The following is a 15,132-nucleotide window of genomic DNA, read 5'->3' on the forward strand; positions in this document are numbered from 1 at the left end:
TCTCACTGAGACCCCATTAAATTTATTCTGTTCACAACCAAGAGGTTTTTTTTTTTTTTTTCCCTCTCCAAAATGCTAACACTGTGAGCTGCTCTTGGAAACATAATCCAACTGATTTTTTTTTTTTTTTTACTTCTGTGTCATCATCAGTATCAAAATTGGACTGTAGGAATTTTGTTGTGAACATTGCCGTCCTAAGTGCAAGGCGGAAGTGGAGTTCACCTCGGTTCTCTTGGAGCTGAGTTGGCCTGAGGAAGAAATAACTAATTGGGAAGAAAGACCTTCTCTCTTTCCAGCATGCTCAACAGCCATGAGGGTCTTGCCGTAGGGACGTGGCTCCGGGCTAGAACTCTGACCAGTACTGGAGGGCTTTCCTGTCCCAGACATCACTGCACATCCACCAGGGATGTGGTTTTTATTCAGGTCTTAGTGGAGGGTTATTTGCTTGTGTGCATAACAATGGGAACTCATGGGATGGGAAACCAGGTCCAGTTTATTAGACATGGAACTCAGCGCATGTTGGAGCAATCAACGTGATACATTCACTTCCATGAATACTCAACGGCTGCTAGGTGCCACTGGGGACTCAGAGGCGAATGTCACAGGAACACAGGCTGAGTTTGAGGATGGGTAGGCAGAAGAGTGGAGAAGATAGTTGGACAACATTTTAACTGTAACAAAAGTTTGCCACACAGAGGTGGGGACACTGGAGCTAGACTTTTACAGATAAGACATGTCTGCGCTGGATCAGGGGGAGGAGGGAGGGACGAGGCACTCAGACACAGAGAGAGGCACACATTAAGATGCCCGTTTGGGGACTTTGAATATTTCAGCTGGGCTAAGATGGACCATGTTGGTAGAAAGTGAGTGGGGCAGGAAAGGTTGGTCTAAGTTCAGTTCTCTTAGGATGGTATTCACGGTACATAATGAAGGGCCTTGAATTCCATCCTAAGAGAATTGAACTTTATAGGGTTGCCTCCATTGTCATTGTCATCACCATCATCACCGTTACCACTATGTTTAGGGAGCACCCACTACATGAGGGCAGAATTCAGGCTCTGAAGACAGCAGACTTTGGTCAGATCTCAGCTCTGCCCCTTAACAGTCATAGAACCTTGGGAAATTATCTAACCTTAGCCTCTGAGATCCTACCTGTCTTTGCTATAGTATGGGGAGAATAATGTCATCTTCCCCGTGGCATTACTGTGAGGGTCCAATGAAGCAAGGCAGGAGCGCTTAGCAGGGCGACCAGCACACGTGGCACCGGGAGAAGTCCTGCTGAATGGCATAGGTACTGCTGGTAGTGGCCAGAGCTCTCCAAGCATCCTACCGTTTAATCTTCATAATAACCCTGCCATGTCCACATGTCCCTTTGTAAAACCGGAGTCCTTTTTCTGATTCCTGTTCCTCTGCTGAAAAATGATGATAGAGTGATTGTCAAACCAATGAATAAGGATCCATCTAATAGTGAAATGGAATGCACTTTGTATTTTTCAGCAGTTTTGAAAAAGCCGGAGCCTGGTCTAAAATGGGTTTGATTGCTCCTTTAGTTTCTATCACCTTGCAGCAAAGTGCTGCCGAGCTGGCAGTAATGGTGCCCTGGTTCTGTGGGTCAGGAGACTAGACAGGCACCGCAGGGACAGCTCATCTCTGCTCCACGTGGTGTCATCTGGGCTGGACCATCCAGGATGGTCCTCCACTCACAGAGCTGGCACCTCACAAGTGGCGAGGGGGCTCCGGGGCTGGCTTAACTGGGTCAGATGTCCACGGCCTTTATTCGAGCTGTTGGGTCGTGACAACCCATTTAATCTTCATAAGAACAATATTCTCACTTTGCAGATGAGGATTTGAAATCTGTAGCAATTAAGTGACAGCGTTACCATCGTAGCTAAGTGGGATGTCCCTGATCTGAGGCTCCGGGACCCCCGCCACTGTGCCAAGCTGCCTTCCCTGTGGCAAAGTGGGAGCCCTGGGTGGGAGGCAGTTGGAAAACAACAGTGTGATCGGACCTGGGCATCAGAGAGACTGTCGTCCATCGTCAGTCTGCACTGCCCCTCGGTATTGGGTGTGTTCCAGCTTCCACTGCCCCCGAAACCTCCCGCACAGTCTGATGGGGCAGAAGGAAGACCCGGCTGCATCTGACTGTCAACTCGTTTGCGCCTCCGTTTGGAAAGGGCGCCGTTTTCTGGAATTAGCCTGTATTTCAAACACATTGAACTAATCATATGGGTTTCAAATAACTAAAATATCGACAGCAGTAATGGCCTGGGTAGCACTGTGGAAGGGCAGGCTATTTGAAAAGAGCCATTTCCTCCAACAAGGAAATGGATGAAGGAGGAGTCTTGCTTTGTTAAATTGTAACACATTAGAAATTTCAAATACGTTGAATTTCTGTTTTTATTCTCTTTCATTCTGAACCCCATCCCCTAAGTATTTCTATTGTTCCCAAGTGGAAAAATCTCAGATCCTGATCAAAATCCAGATGACTTCTTAGGGTAGCCTCTGAGGTAGGGCAAGTAAACGTAACCTGGCATTGAGATTGAAGAGCATGGAGAGAAAGGTCCGATGGACTCGGAGGGGTGGGATGGAAGCTGATGTTGACAGGGCGAGCGCTGGGCCAGTGACCTGGCGGCCTGGCTTCTAGCCCCTCTCACCATCATCATTCTGTGACTTACGCTTCCTTTCTCTGCACCTCAATTTCAGCTACTCAGAGATCTGGCCTCGATCACAGGGCTTGCAGACTCAATGTCTTGGGGCCAGAGGGGTGAAGTTAATACGTAGGTGTAAACTGCGGGGAATGATGTGCCCACGGCTCTGGGGAAGGGTACCTGCCCTGCCTAGAGGTACTGACGTCTAACTAGGGGGAAATAGAATCAAAGGCAAACTGTTTCCACCAAACACTTCCGTAGACCATCAGTTTACGCCCCTTTATGAGACACTAAGTGCCCTTCCTTGTAATGTGGACATGATGCAGTGTTAGAATCATGGGCTTTGGAGTGAGACCTGGGCTGGGGCACCAGTTACGCTGCTGCTCGTTAGCTGTGTGGCCTTAGGGAGTTGATGCAACCTCTTCAAGGCTCAGTGTTATCATATTTTCCCATTGAGAGGAGTAATGGACAGGGTGGTTGTAAGTATGCAGTATACAGTGTGTGCTCATCAGATGCTAGTCCCGCCAGACCCCCTACCTTTCTCTCCTGGCCTTGCCACTCTGCTCCTAGGACTCTGAGTCACAGTATATAAAATTTTGGAAATATTAAAATGGAAGGGAACACATTCTAGGGATACTTCAACTGGCATTACAATCGATAAATTAATAAAAGACAATTGACGTCAGACTGTAAATATCCACTTACGAATCAAAAGGCTGAGTCCTCTCTTCTGCCTGGTTTGCATTTTATCTGTGACCCCTGGGTGAAGCTCAGATGTTAGACAGCATGAAGTGGGGAGGAGTTACCCCTTGGGTGACAAATGGGGAGGGTCTCTACTATCCTGAGCAATAGATCAGAATGCATTGAGTCAGAATTCAGCAGAGATAGTCATGCTTATGCGTTAATGCACGCACACACACACCCATACACATGCATTGGGTGGGGGAGGACAGAATCGCATGTGTGAAAGGGTCCTAGGAAGTTTAGTGCAAGGTTAGTAATAGTCCCAGTTCAGGCGGGGTCATTGCTGTGGTGAATTCTACTTGGGGCTGTATTTATAGAAGTATAGTGCCCAGCTAAAGGGAGGTGATGATCCCACCAACCTTTTAATACTCCACAACTGTGTTTGACTAGAGGCATGAAACCAGATGGTGAAGGGCTTGAAAAGCACCCTTGGTCGTGGGAGGATTACTCAGCAGATCTCAGAGTGTGTAGCCTAGAGAGAAAAGACTCTGGGAGTGTAAGACCTGGGTGAATCCTTGCTTCTTGGTGGCGGAACGATGGAAGACAAACACAGACCAGCTAGCAAAATAATAAGTCTGGCTCCACATGAAGATACACCTGCTGAAACTGGGTGGACAGCTGTGAAGGTCATGAACAGCTCAGCTCTGGGTGTTCTGAGCAGGGTGCTGGGTTTGCAGTGGAGACAGTTCGGCACCTGGACCAGCACTGGGCTTGATCACCCTATGATCCTGACGGGCTCTGAGAGTCCATGACTTGGGGATGTAGCCTTGGGTGAGGCTGCATGTACCGGTGACATCCACCTGGCCTCTCCAGATGGTGGAAATGGTCCAGTCCACTTTGGTGTAGTTCATGGCAAATACTGTGTGCCAGTTACTAAATTCAGGTGACCCCTGTGTGGGGCAGAGCCATGAGCACTTCGTTTTTTCCTGTAAGTTTTGAGGGGATGGCCTAAGACATGATGGGATGGGCACCCAGTGGCCAGCCCTGAGTCAGCGGTTTTGATTGGCTTTGCAAGGGCCCAGTTATAGGCTGATTCCACTCCCCCACATTCCTGACCTACGGGAGGCTGGAGGTGCTATTGCTCATGGGACCCACAGGATAAAGGGCAGCCCTGAAACCCGGATCTGGCTGGTGCTCTGCGAGCGTTAGCACCCGCCGATGAGTTAGCCGTGGAGCAGCTCTCCTGATTTAAATCCCTGTCATACCACTCACTGTGTAATCTCAGCAGGCTGTAATCTCTCCGGGCCTCAGTTCCCTCATCTGTAAAATGGGATAATAGTAATATCTAGGACATGGTGTTTCTGTGATGTTGGAAGGAGCTAGTCCATGCAAGCACTTAGAAGGGTGCCTGCCGACAGCAGGCGCGTGGGGAGCTCAGCTCCCGTCACTAGTGGTGGGACTGGAGAACAGGGCAGGCGTATGTTCCTGCTCTGGTGCTGAGCTGGCGTGGCGCGTGGTGGCCGTGCAAACCACTGCTTGGGTGGGAGGCATCTTCCTGATACTGGGTGAGAAAAGAAGACTGCAACTAAAAGGGGTTAGTATTCTGAAAACACTTGCGTCCTATAAGAAAAAGTGCTTCCCCAGGTGCTGTTTCTGTGGACACCCAGCAAAACATACCGGGGGAGGTATTTCCATTAGCCTCATTTTAAAGCTAAGGAAGCTGAGCCTTAGAGAGAGTGAGGAACTAGCCCAAGTTTCCCATCAGTTAGTGTCAGAGCAGCGTGGGTACCTACTTCGGGGTAGATACTGGTCTCTCTTAAAAGGACTGGTGTTTACTTTGGCCAAAGCAGTGGCCAGGGCATCCTCAGGGGAAGTGAATCCCTCCCTTTCTGAGCTGCCTGAGGACACCGCGGCCACAGGTGGGAAGGATTCTGGCCAGAAGGTGGTGGGGGTCTCTTGGAGTCCTCTGTTGGGCTCCATTGCTCTGGCTGTCGTTGGGTGAGGTGGGGGGGGTGTGTCCAAGGTGATGGAAACTCTCCACAGATGTTTCAGGTTCCAGGCTGTGCAGGCATCTCCTGGATGGGTGTTTACAGCTGGTTTCCCTGGTGATTTCTTCATGCTGCATCTCAGGGCTGACCACAGGCTCACTGCAGGGGAGGGACTTGGAGGCAAGGAGGGTGACTGAGCCCAGCTGACCACTACCTGCGATCCCCAGCTTTTCCCTGAAAGGCCATGCTCAATCTTACCCCGTGGCCTTTGCACATGCGGTTCCCTCTCCCAGAAAGACCATTTCCCCTGCTAGCCTGGTTCTCTCTTCATTATCCTTCAACATTCAGTTGGCACATCACCTTTTCTGACTGCCCTCTGAGCCCTCTGGGTCAGGTGCACCTGCACGTCCTAGAACACTTCGTCCCCTTGTGCTTACACTTACTGGGCGGCTCTTGTATTTGAGGCACAGAGACAGGTGCTATGGATACAGGATGAAGGGTCGTTTCAGGCAGCAGTGCACAGTTCATGATCGGTAGGTGGATAGATAGAGACATCTGTCATAGTGTGGTATTTATAATGATTGAAGCATGGACACAGTGCTGCTTGGGAAAGTCAGAAAAGTTTTCTTCGAAGAGAGGATGTGTGACTTGTCTCAAGTAATAAGTAAGACCTCAGCAAAGGGATAGGATTGGAGAGGACATTCTCAACTTCGGGCTTGTGGTGTATTTAGCAAAGGGTGAGAATGTTACTAGGGTAGAGTACAGGGGGGACCAAAGGGGAAGATGGGCAGTAACATTGGAAAGAGACAAATATTTTATAAATACAAGATCCTAGGAATACCAGGAAGTATTGGCCATCATATGTGTCTAATTCATAAAAGGAGCAGAAGATTTAGAGCAGGCACCGACACGCATCTTAGTCTTAGTTGCAAATTTATACAAGTGCATCAAGGAAGCCATGCCTTAGACGTGGATTCTACTGATTCAATGGGGTTTGGACCCTCTCACATCTAAACCAAGATCACAGACTCCCTTGCCTGCGAAGCCTTGTGGGTACCACAAACGAGTGTGTTAGGCTGGTGGGGACTGTGCAAAATGGAAAGTTTACACCCATATAGAGAACTAGTTCTAAGAAAGGAAAGATAAGACCCACAACTTGTCAAATAAAACACGTCTGTGGGTCCTGTTTACCCGTGACACCCCTGAAGAGTTGAGGTCGCTTAAGGTGTATCATCTCTCTTCCCAAATCATCAAATAAAGAACATTTTGACCAATTGGAATAGCGACTAATCTGGATTTGAGTAGCTCAATTGAAGTTCCTAGTTCTTTCTAAGTGTCTGGGGGAAGCAGACGCTGGTCGTCTGATGGTTTTTAGTCTCCATCAGGACAAGTCCAGAGGACACACTCTGGAGTGATGTAGCCAAAGCCCACGCCTCCTTGGAGGGACCCACCCCACCAGGACCCAGCCATGTTAATCTGGACCAGGAGAGAAAGCTGGGAAGGGAAAAGAGATAAAGAGGATTAAACACCCACAGCTGGACAAGGACAGACTTGAAGGCTCAACTGTGAAGTGGAGAAAGCAGAAAGCCCCTACAGGCGGGCCCGCACAGCGCACATTGCTCCGTGATGATTTGCTTCGCCGGTCCAGCCTGCTGGTGACCCTGAGTGCTCACCGCTGAGTTCTAATTGAACCACCAGCCCCTTCCTGCTTTGGAAGTAATGTGCGTTAGGAAAATCAATCCATTTGTAGGGGGAGAAACCAGCCTGGCTTCCTGCTACTGCTCATGTTTTCACTAAAACCCCATTTTACTGGAACCAACATTGAAAAAAACCAGCACATTTTATTCAAAACAAGGCGATATTGGTATTGACAGAGCTGCAGTGATAATGAGGAAGATCAATTTTCCCTCATCCATTATGGGGTATCGGGCAATTTTGGAGTAAACTTGTGGCGTCATTAGACAAGATCAGCATTTCTATTTCTCTCTTTTGAAAACTTTTTCTTTTTTCCTTTTTTTTGCATATTTAGATTTTAAATATTCCTGCTCTGATGAGAAAAAAAAAAAAAAAAGCAAAAACAACGACAACAGAAAAGAAAGCCAAAAGTCCCCAAAGCAATAAGCGAAGAGCTGGTAATAAAAACTGGAGATCGTAGACATTTCTTTTTAATTTTATTAATAATACATCACGATGTTATTTTTGCATCTTGCTTCATGCAGACTGTCTCCCCAACTCTCACCCCAAATTAAAAGACCGCAGTTACCAAGTAATCCAAGTTCTGGGAGAGGAAGAGTTCTAGGCAAGAGGGTGGAAGTGGCTTTTCTGTTTTGAGAAGAGTGGAGAAGGAAGACAGAGGTGCAGGCTCTTTGGCTGCAGAAAGGGTTGCTTAGAGCATCAGAAGAAAAATCTGGGGAAGGGAGGCAAGGAGGTTGGGTACATTTCCACGTGGAATTGCTTCTTAAAGTGATGGAATTGTTTAGTGCAAATTAGAGCTGTCATTTCTTCCTTCTGTTACTGGTTCCTGTTGGCTTACACATTGTCCCTCTACCAGCTCAGGCTGGCTGAGCGGGTACCACAGTGACAGGGAAGGAAACTGTCTTAGTGTACTTGGACCACTGTCATGAAATACCATGGACCCGATGGCTTGCAAACAACAGAAATTTATTTCTTACAGTCTGGAGGCTGGCAAGTTCAAGATCATGGTGCTAACAGACTCAGAGTCTGGCGAGGACCCCCTTCCTCACTCATGGCATTCTTTACACTGTCTTCACAAGGTGCAAGGGAGGAGGGGCTTTCTGGGGTCTCTTCTATAAGGGCACTAATCCCGTTCAGGAGGGCTCCACCCTCATGACCTAAACACCTCTCAAAGGCCCCACCTCCGAATACCATCACACACGGGATTGGGTTTCAACATACGAATTTGGGAGGGGGCACAGACATTTGGCCCATTGCAGGGACCACCCTCTTCGAGTGGTGAGAGCTCTCCTTGACATCAGTGATGCTGGCAGAATAACAGATAATGTAACTGGGAGTGGTCCTCCTGAAAAAAACCATTTTAATGTAGTTTAAGTTTTAAACTAAAATTAGGATAGTCTACAATTTTAAGTTGAAATTATCACTGCAGATAGTGTAATGATGGAAATTTCACTGAATGCCGTCCGTTTGAGGCAGGAGCTATGGGTGTCATGCTTCTGGAAGGTGGGGAGGACAGGAGGGTGAGCTGTGTGACCCCTTCATGTTTTAAAAAAAACCTAGAAACTGATGATAAACAGTATAAATAGGTCTCACCGTAAATTCTAATCCTTGAAACGTATGCTACAAAACTGTGTCACAGCCTGTGGAAGAATGTCATCTTACTAATTTCTGTCCCTTCATGATGTAGACGTGCTTTTGACCATCTCTGGGAAGGGTGGCCTCAAATGACTGCATGTGTCGGGAGGTGATGGTGGAGAGAGGTGATTCTGAGCGTGGGGTCTGTAGTCAAAGCTAGGCTCTGTCCTTACTGTGTGGCCTGGATAATTCTCTCTGGGCTCAGTTTCCTCATCTGTAAAATGGGGATAGTAATAGTAACACGCCCCCCCGCCACACACACAGAAGGTTCCTCACAGGGGTGGCATTAGCTATACATGTCAGAATGCTTGGACCAGGCGTGACACATCCGAAATATCCAGGAAATGGCTTCGTCACAGGGTAGATTTTGGCCCTGGAAGTAGATACCAGGCTTGGACTCCTTTCTGACTCCAAGAACTCCATGAAGTGTGCGAAGCTCCCCACTCTCAGACAGTAAATTCTCCGCCAGAGCATGTCTCCCACTGCGCTGAGACTCCATCCTCACCTGTCTATGATTCCCTTGAGAGCGGGCACATATTCACCTTGAAATGCCTAGTACTTCACCTGAATCTTGACATTGAAAAGGCCCTTAACAGTTGTTGAAACAGGAGAGGAAGGAAGGGAGGCGGGGCAGGGCTTCACGGAAGCTCCCAAGGGGGTTGGGGGACAGCTGGTCTGAGACTCCATGGGACCAGAAGCCAGTCTTCATTTGAAAGAGGTTTCTCACGTAAGTGCCTTTATGGTGACATTGGTGGGCTAACCTAGACGCGATCTACATCATCACAGATCTCTTGTCTTGAAACCGGGCCCTAAGGCAAAGGCGGGCAGTATGAAAAGCAGGCTAGGGCCTCAGGCTGGGTGCCCTGAAGTGGAGCCCAAGACAGGGGTCTGGGTGCATGGGATTTGTGGAGGGAGGGGCTCGGGAAAAGGGGAGTGAGGGAAGCAGGAGGCTGCAGGGGAAGGAGCTGAGTGAAGATGTGCTGTCAGCTGAAGTTGGCTTCAGCCTGAGCCCACGGGGCGGGGCTCTCAACCCTGAAGGGTGTGGCCTCATTGGCTATAGTCTTGTGTGTGTTTATTTGTGCACACTTTTATGTGTGTACATGCATGTGTGGGAGGGTACACACATGTACGCATACGTGAACATATATGCAGGGACTGCGGAGCCCCCAGGCAGGGCAGCTACCTCTCAGGGGAGGCTGACCTCCAGAGAAGGCAGCGGGGATGGGTGCACTCCCCTGGGGAAGGCGGTCTGGGTGGAACCCCCGTAGCCTCCATTGCAGGAAAAGTCCGTTAAGATCTAACTGGTCTCCCTCTCATTTCAGACGATCTTATGCAAAGTAAAAGAATATATCCATGGAAGGCGGGAAAGTCCAGGGGTTTATCTTTTATGAAGAAAGGAAAATTGTGATAACAATGTACCTGGCTCAGATATTTGCTGAGCTGACTCTGTGCGCTCTGTTCTGCGAGCTTCGAGGACAGAAAGAAAGTGAAGTGACCTGAGACCCAGCAGGGGTGAAACAAGAGAGCCGCTGTCTGTGTGTCTCAGTGTGCTTAGCACAGGGATGGCAAAGGACGGCTGGAGGGCGGGTGGGAGGGAGACAGCCCCTGAGGGGCGAAGCGGGGCATTGGCTTCCCACAAGAGCTGTGACTGCATGCAGGGTTTATGGGCTCTGGGTGTGCTTTGACACGTGAAGGCAGAGGGGGCTGAAGCTGCTGCAGCCAGCTGTGTGGGTACCTCCTGCAGGCTGGTCCTCCCAGGAGGGTTCCATCGTCTAGGCCAGGGGCGCAGACTCAAACACTGAGCCCTGCCAGCGGGGGCGGGGGCTGGGAGGGAGGTGTGGGACCCTCCAGAGGGCACCAGCTCCAGCTGCTCCTCCACAGACACAGGGTGGCAAACTAGCCTGACCAGATCTTTCCATCTTTTGAGAGAGGCCGCATGTCTGGACTTCTATGTAGACTCTCCAGACTTTCAAATGTTAGCAATTCAGAATCCGTTTTAACATCATGAGGGTTAAACACCAGGCACGTGCAGCCTCTCGCCTGCCAGTTTGCCGTCTGTTTTAAGCCATCTACCTGTTTGGCAGCTCCTGTGAGGAGGGCACCTGGGACAGAAGGAAGCGGGGAGGGCAGCAGTGAGAACCGCAGGCGGTGCTGGGCCCAGTCTCCTTGCCCCACTGCCATCTCAAGGCCTAGCCTGGGACCGACCACAGCAGGCCACAAAACATGCTGACCTCGAGGGCTCACCACTCTCTTTGGTTCCTCTTAGCTTTCCGAGGAGATCCAGTGCTCCTTGGCCAGTCACATCCAGTCCCTGGTGAAGTCAGAGAAGAACCGTCAGGTCATGTGTGAGGCGGGGATGCTCAGGACCCTCATGACCTCCTGCCACAAGGTCCTGACCACCGGCAGCAGCCCCCTGCAGTCGGGTCTCATCAGGATTTTTGAAAAGCTTGCTTCCCAAGCCATCGAACCGGACGTGCTAAGGTACTGTGTGCTGCGCTTGTGCGCAGCGGGCAGTAAGAGGTGCATGGGGACAGGTGTCCCCGGGATCCCTCCCCACTTCCCAGCATTGGACACTACAAGTACAAGGAGGAGCCTTGCGTCCACAGCAGTGTGCAGCCCACGGAGCAGACGTAGCCCTCCCAAGGAGCTGATGTCTTGGTGGAGGCGGGGGGCAATAAGCAAAGAGTCCTGCCGACAATATAGGAGTGCGCTAGAGGGGAAGCTTGGTGCAGAGGGTGGGTCTGTGGAGCTGGGAGGTCCACAGCTGGGAGACTGGGCATAAAGAGGGGGACTTCAAGGGGGGCTTCCCAGCCTGTGCAGATGTTCACCAGACTGGGAGAGGAGGGAACCGGGCATGTGAAGATGCCCTGCTGAAAAGGGTGGAGGCTGTGAGGGCCTGACTGCAGAGAGGCCAGACCACAGGAAGCTCGGCTGGCATGAGGGGCAGGGACTGGGACTCCTGACAAGGAGGGGCACAGAGGCAGTGCCATTGTATCCTGTGGGGCCTTCCCACTGGCAGCCCCTCTGTGAAGCCGCATTATCCCTGGAGAGCCACGCAGGGAGGGGAGATGCATGGGAGGAGCAGACACAGGACAAAAATGCAGAGGAAAGAAAGGCTGCAGGAGAGGGGTCAAGGGTTTTTTAAATACCTGGATGGTACAGGTGTAGGTGTAGGGAGGGCGTGCCCAGGGCCACACACCTGCTGGACCGAGTGCCAGGGATGGAAGGTAACTCCTCCAACCATCAAGCATGGGACCTAGGGGCCAGGCCAGCCTCTTTCAGCCTCTGTGAGGTTATCAGACAAGGCCACTGTGCTTAATTCAGCTGTTCAGTAAATTCCATTAGAAACTTAAAGTGAGACAAAGTTATTTTCCAACAAAATCCTTTTCCTCTCATGGTCCAGTTTGAGGCTCCTCGCTGGTCACTGGTTAAGTCAAAAGCATCTAAATTCATCAGCTCTCTGGTCTGGGTGCCAGGACAGGGACGCCCTGTTTCTGCGTGGCTTGAGGAAGGGGTTTCCAGGCAGAGAGAGGAACACATGGAGGGGGAACCAGAGAACTCTGGGATCTAAGGGCAGCGCTCAGAAGAAGCTGGAGGAAACTTCTGCCCGTAAAATGTCTTCAGTCTGTTCTTTTGTTTGTTATGATATTCAGACAGTTTCTAGGTCTTGGAATCCCCCCACCTCCCTCGGCTGCAGCGAAAATCCTCAATTCATCTCACGTGCACAGCGGGGACTCCGGGTGCTCAGGTGAGGACAAGGAAAAGAGCAGGTTCAGGGTAACGGGATTTAGAAGGGAATATGTGACTGACACGTTGTGCTGTACACCAGAAATGGACACAATACTGTAAACTGAGTATACTTCAGTAAAAAAAAATTAAAAAAAAAAAGAGAGACAGAATATGCATTCCTTGTAAAGGAGCCTTTACAGCACCTGGGAAGCAGACAGGTTTTACAGTGATTTTGCCTGCTGCTCAATGGAGCACATGAGGAAAAGCAGGGGGATCGGATGAGTGGTCCTCTGACAAAGCCCAGAACTGGAGGGAGGATGACCCCTACCCCCCATATAAGACAGGTGGTGGTGAACTTGTACTTGATCCCTTTGGGCTCTGATCACGGAAACAATGACAGGGTTTCCTTCGTGGCACAGCGCCTGCAGGGGTACCCAGTGCTGCCCCTGGACAGAGGTGCAGGGTCAGCTTTCTGCACAGCTCACAGCTCAGGGAGGAGTTAGGGGGTCAGGAGGACAAAGCATTGGCCTTTTATCTGGAAGGATGCTGGTCCAGCATCCAAGGATACTGGATGAAAGATTGACATGGACACGCTGAATGTAAGATCTCGTGGGATGTCTAAGGCAAGGAGGCTCAACTGAAAAGCAAGGTTGGAGAGTCAGGCTTGGGCTGGCAGCCAGAGGTGGGAGACAGAGCTTTTGAAGAGAGAGGCTGTTGTGAAAGAGTGTAGAGGTCAGAGGGCCAGGACAAAGCCCCAGTGAGGGGCTGCCGGGGGGCAACCCAAGGACAGCAACAGAAAACAATGTATTGGAAAGGGGTGAGGGTCATGCTAGAATTAACAAGAGAAGTTTCTAAGAGAAACAGGTTGTCACCACAGTTCATTGTTACCAAAATCAGTAAAGGGCTGGGGTTGGGGGGGGACCAGGTGGGAGGCTCCGGGTTAGGAAATGCCTGGTGCTCTGCAGGATTCTCCTCTGGGGCTGTGGCAAAAATGTCAGGGCTGTTGTCAGAAGAGGGAAGGATGTGCTTTGAGCAAAGACACATCTCTTCTGCTTGCCACCCTAGGGTCGCCGGCAGCAGCCCCAGTGCCTGCTGAGGGTCCTGCGGCGGCTGCCCAGGATGCCAGCCCCCACCCAGTGGTCACACAGGCCAGCAGGCCCTCGAGGCCATCCCAGGGCTCCACCACTGCCCTTCAGACGGCACTGAGCCTCATCTCCATGACCTTCCCCGCGCAACCTGCAGCCTCAGAGGGCGGCCCTGGCTCCGTCGTTCATGGAATTTGACATGTCCGTGGAAGGTTATGGGTATGGCCGGCTTTCATGTACTTGAAATACACTGTACTAGTTTCCCAGTGCCTAGGGTGAATTACAGCATTGACTACAAAATTGTAGTCCCATCAGCGCTTACACTCAGCTGTGGAAAATGTCTGGGTCACGGACACCCTGTCTTCTCAGGGATAGCATCCCCAGCTGCCCAGCCAGGACCCTCTCCTTCCCCAAGTGTGTCTCCCTTCTGGACAGTCCTCCCCGCCAGCCTCCAGAGCAGAATCCTTTCTTAGGGCCATGGTGCCAGCATCAGCCACTTTCTGTCCTTGGGGCCTCAGGGTCTAGGAGGGAGCGAGGCCCCTGCAGAAGGATGGAGGGGGAGACGTCACAGCCAGAGGCTGGCTTGCAGTTCCATGATCTGAGACACTTTCCTGTTTCCAGCTGTTTGTTTATTCCAACCCTGTCTACGGTGATGGGAACCAGCACCGAGTACTCGATCTCCGGAGGAATTGGGACAGGTAGGTGCTTCCCTGGGGGTGGAGCTTGCTGAGGTCCCCTCCTCTTGTCCTAGGAGTAAGTCCTTGGGGAGTCTTGATTTCAGATTTCCACCTGGCATTTACAGAAAGCATGCATCTTCCTCTTGGTCTTGCATGTCTGTAGATAAGTCATCCTTCCAGTTGGTTGTGCCTCTCTTGGGGCAGGGGTGTCCGGTTCACTGTGTGTCCCAAGGGCCCAGCCCACAGCTCAGTGTTGACGGAGTTGGTAGGTGACTTGGTGGCTGAGCCTGGCTGAGTTTGATGCTTTTTGCCGGTGACTGACAGAGGCTGAAAGGGACACCTTGCCCCACCTTATGGCTCTCTCTGGAGAGGAATATGAGTTCTGTGTTGATGGCCATCCGGGAACAAGCCTGTCCTTGACTCGTGTGGGGATCCGTTGGGCCTTGGTGTGCTTTGTGCAACTCTCTGCTGAAACCAGGCACCCACTATTAGGAGAGCCAGGCTCTGGGTTTCTATGGGGGGGGGGGGTGGAAGGGGGGTGCTGAGGAGCCATTGCATTTATGGCCCATCGATGCAGGCTTCCGAGTCTGATTCCACCCATTCGGTGAGGTCAGTGGGCCCTGCCTGGACTGCCAACCTTATTCCGAGGTGGGAGGGCTTGGGTTTCCCTAGAGTGGAGCATCCGTGCAAAGTTCAGCCGAGCTAGGCCGGTGTTCCCCTGCAACATAGCGCACTGCCTGGCCTTAGATCAGCTGACCAGTGGGCCAAGTGGTGACAAATCTCAGGGCCATGCCCCCTGGCCCCTCCCTTGGCAAGGCCGCATGGAAACACTGGTGGAACAGAACTGGGGACAGGCTTCGAGGATCTTGGCTCAAGTCCTGGCAGGAATATGACTTCTACAAGTGTGAGAAGGGAGGCGAGAGCATCCTTCAGTGTGGGGGCATCGTAAGTGGGCATAGGTCAGGCAGGCGCGGTGCTGGCGCACAGCAGG

The 15,132-nt window shown here is 51.1% G+C and overlaps 1 protein-coding gene across 1 annotated transcript in view; it reads left to right on the top strand.

Moving 5' to 3' along the window:
• Nucleotides 1-15,132, top strand: part of WDFY4 (WDFY family member 4) — a 267,578-nt gene that overhangs the window by 77,218 nt on the left and 175,228 nt on the right. The window contains 5 exon segments of the mRNA XM_014562645.2: nucleotides 10,917-11,131; nucleotides 12,304-12,398; nucleotides 13,445-13,602; nucleotides 13,604-13,683; nucleotides 14,086-14,162. Coding sequence (XP_014418131.2) covers nucleotides 10,917-11,131; nucleotides 12,304-12,398; nucleotides 13,445-13,602; nucleotides 13,604-13,683; nucleotides 14,086-14,162 — 625 coding nt within the window.

The sequence above is a fragment of the Camelus ferus genome, chromosome 11, assembly GCF_009834535.1.
Source record: "Camelus ferus isolate YT-003-E chromosome 11, BCGSAC_Cfer_1.0, whole genome shotgun sequence".
Taxonomy (NCBI): Eukaryota; Metazoa; Chordata; class Mammalia; order Artiodactyla; family Camelidae; genus Camelus; species Camelus ferus.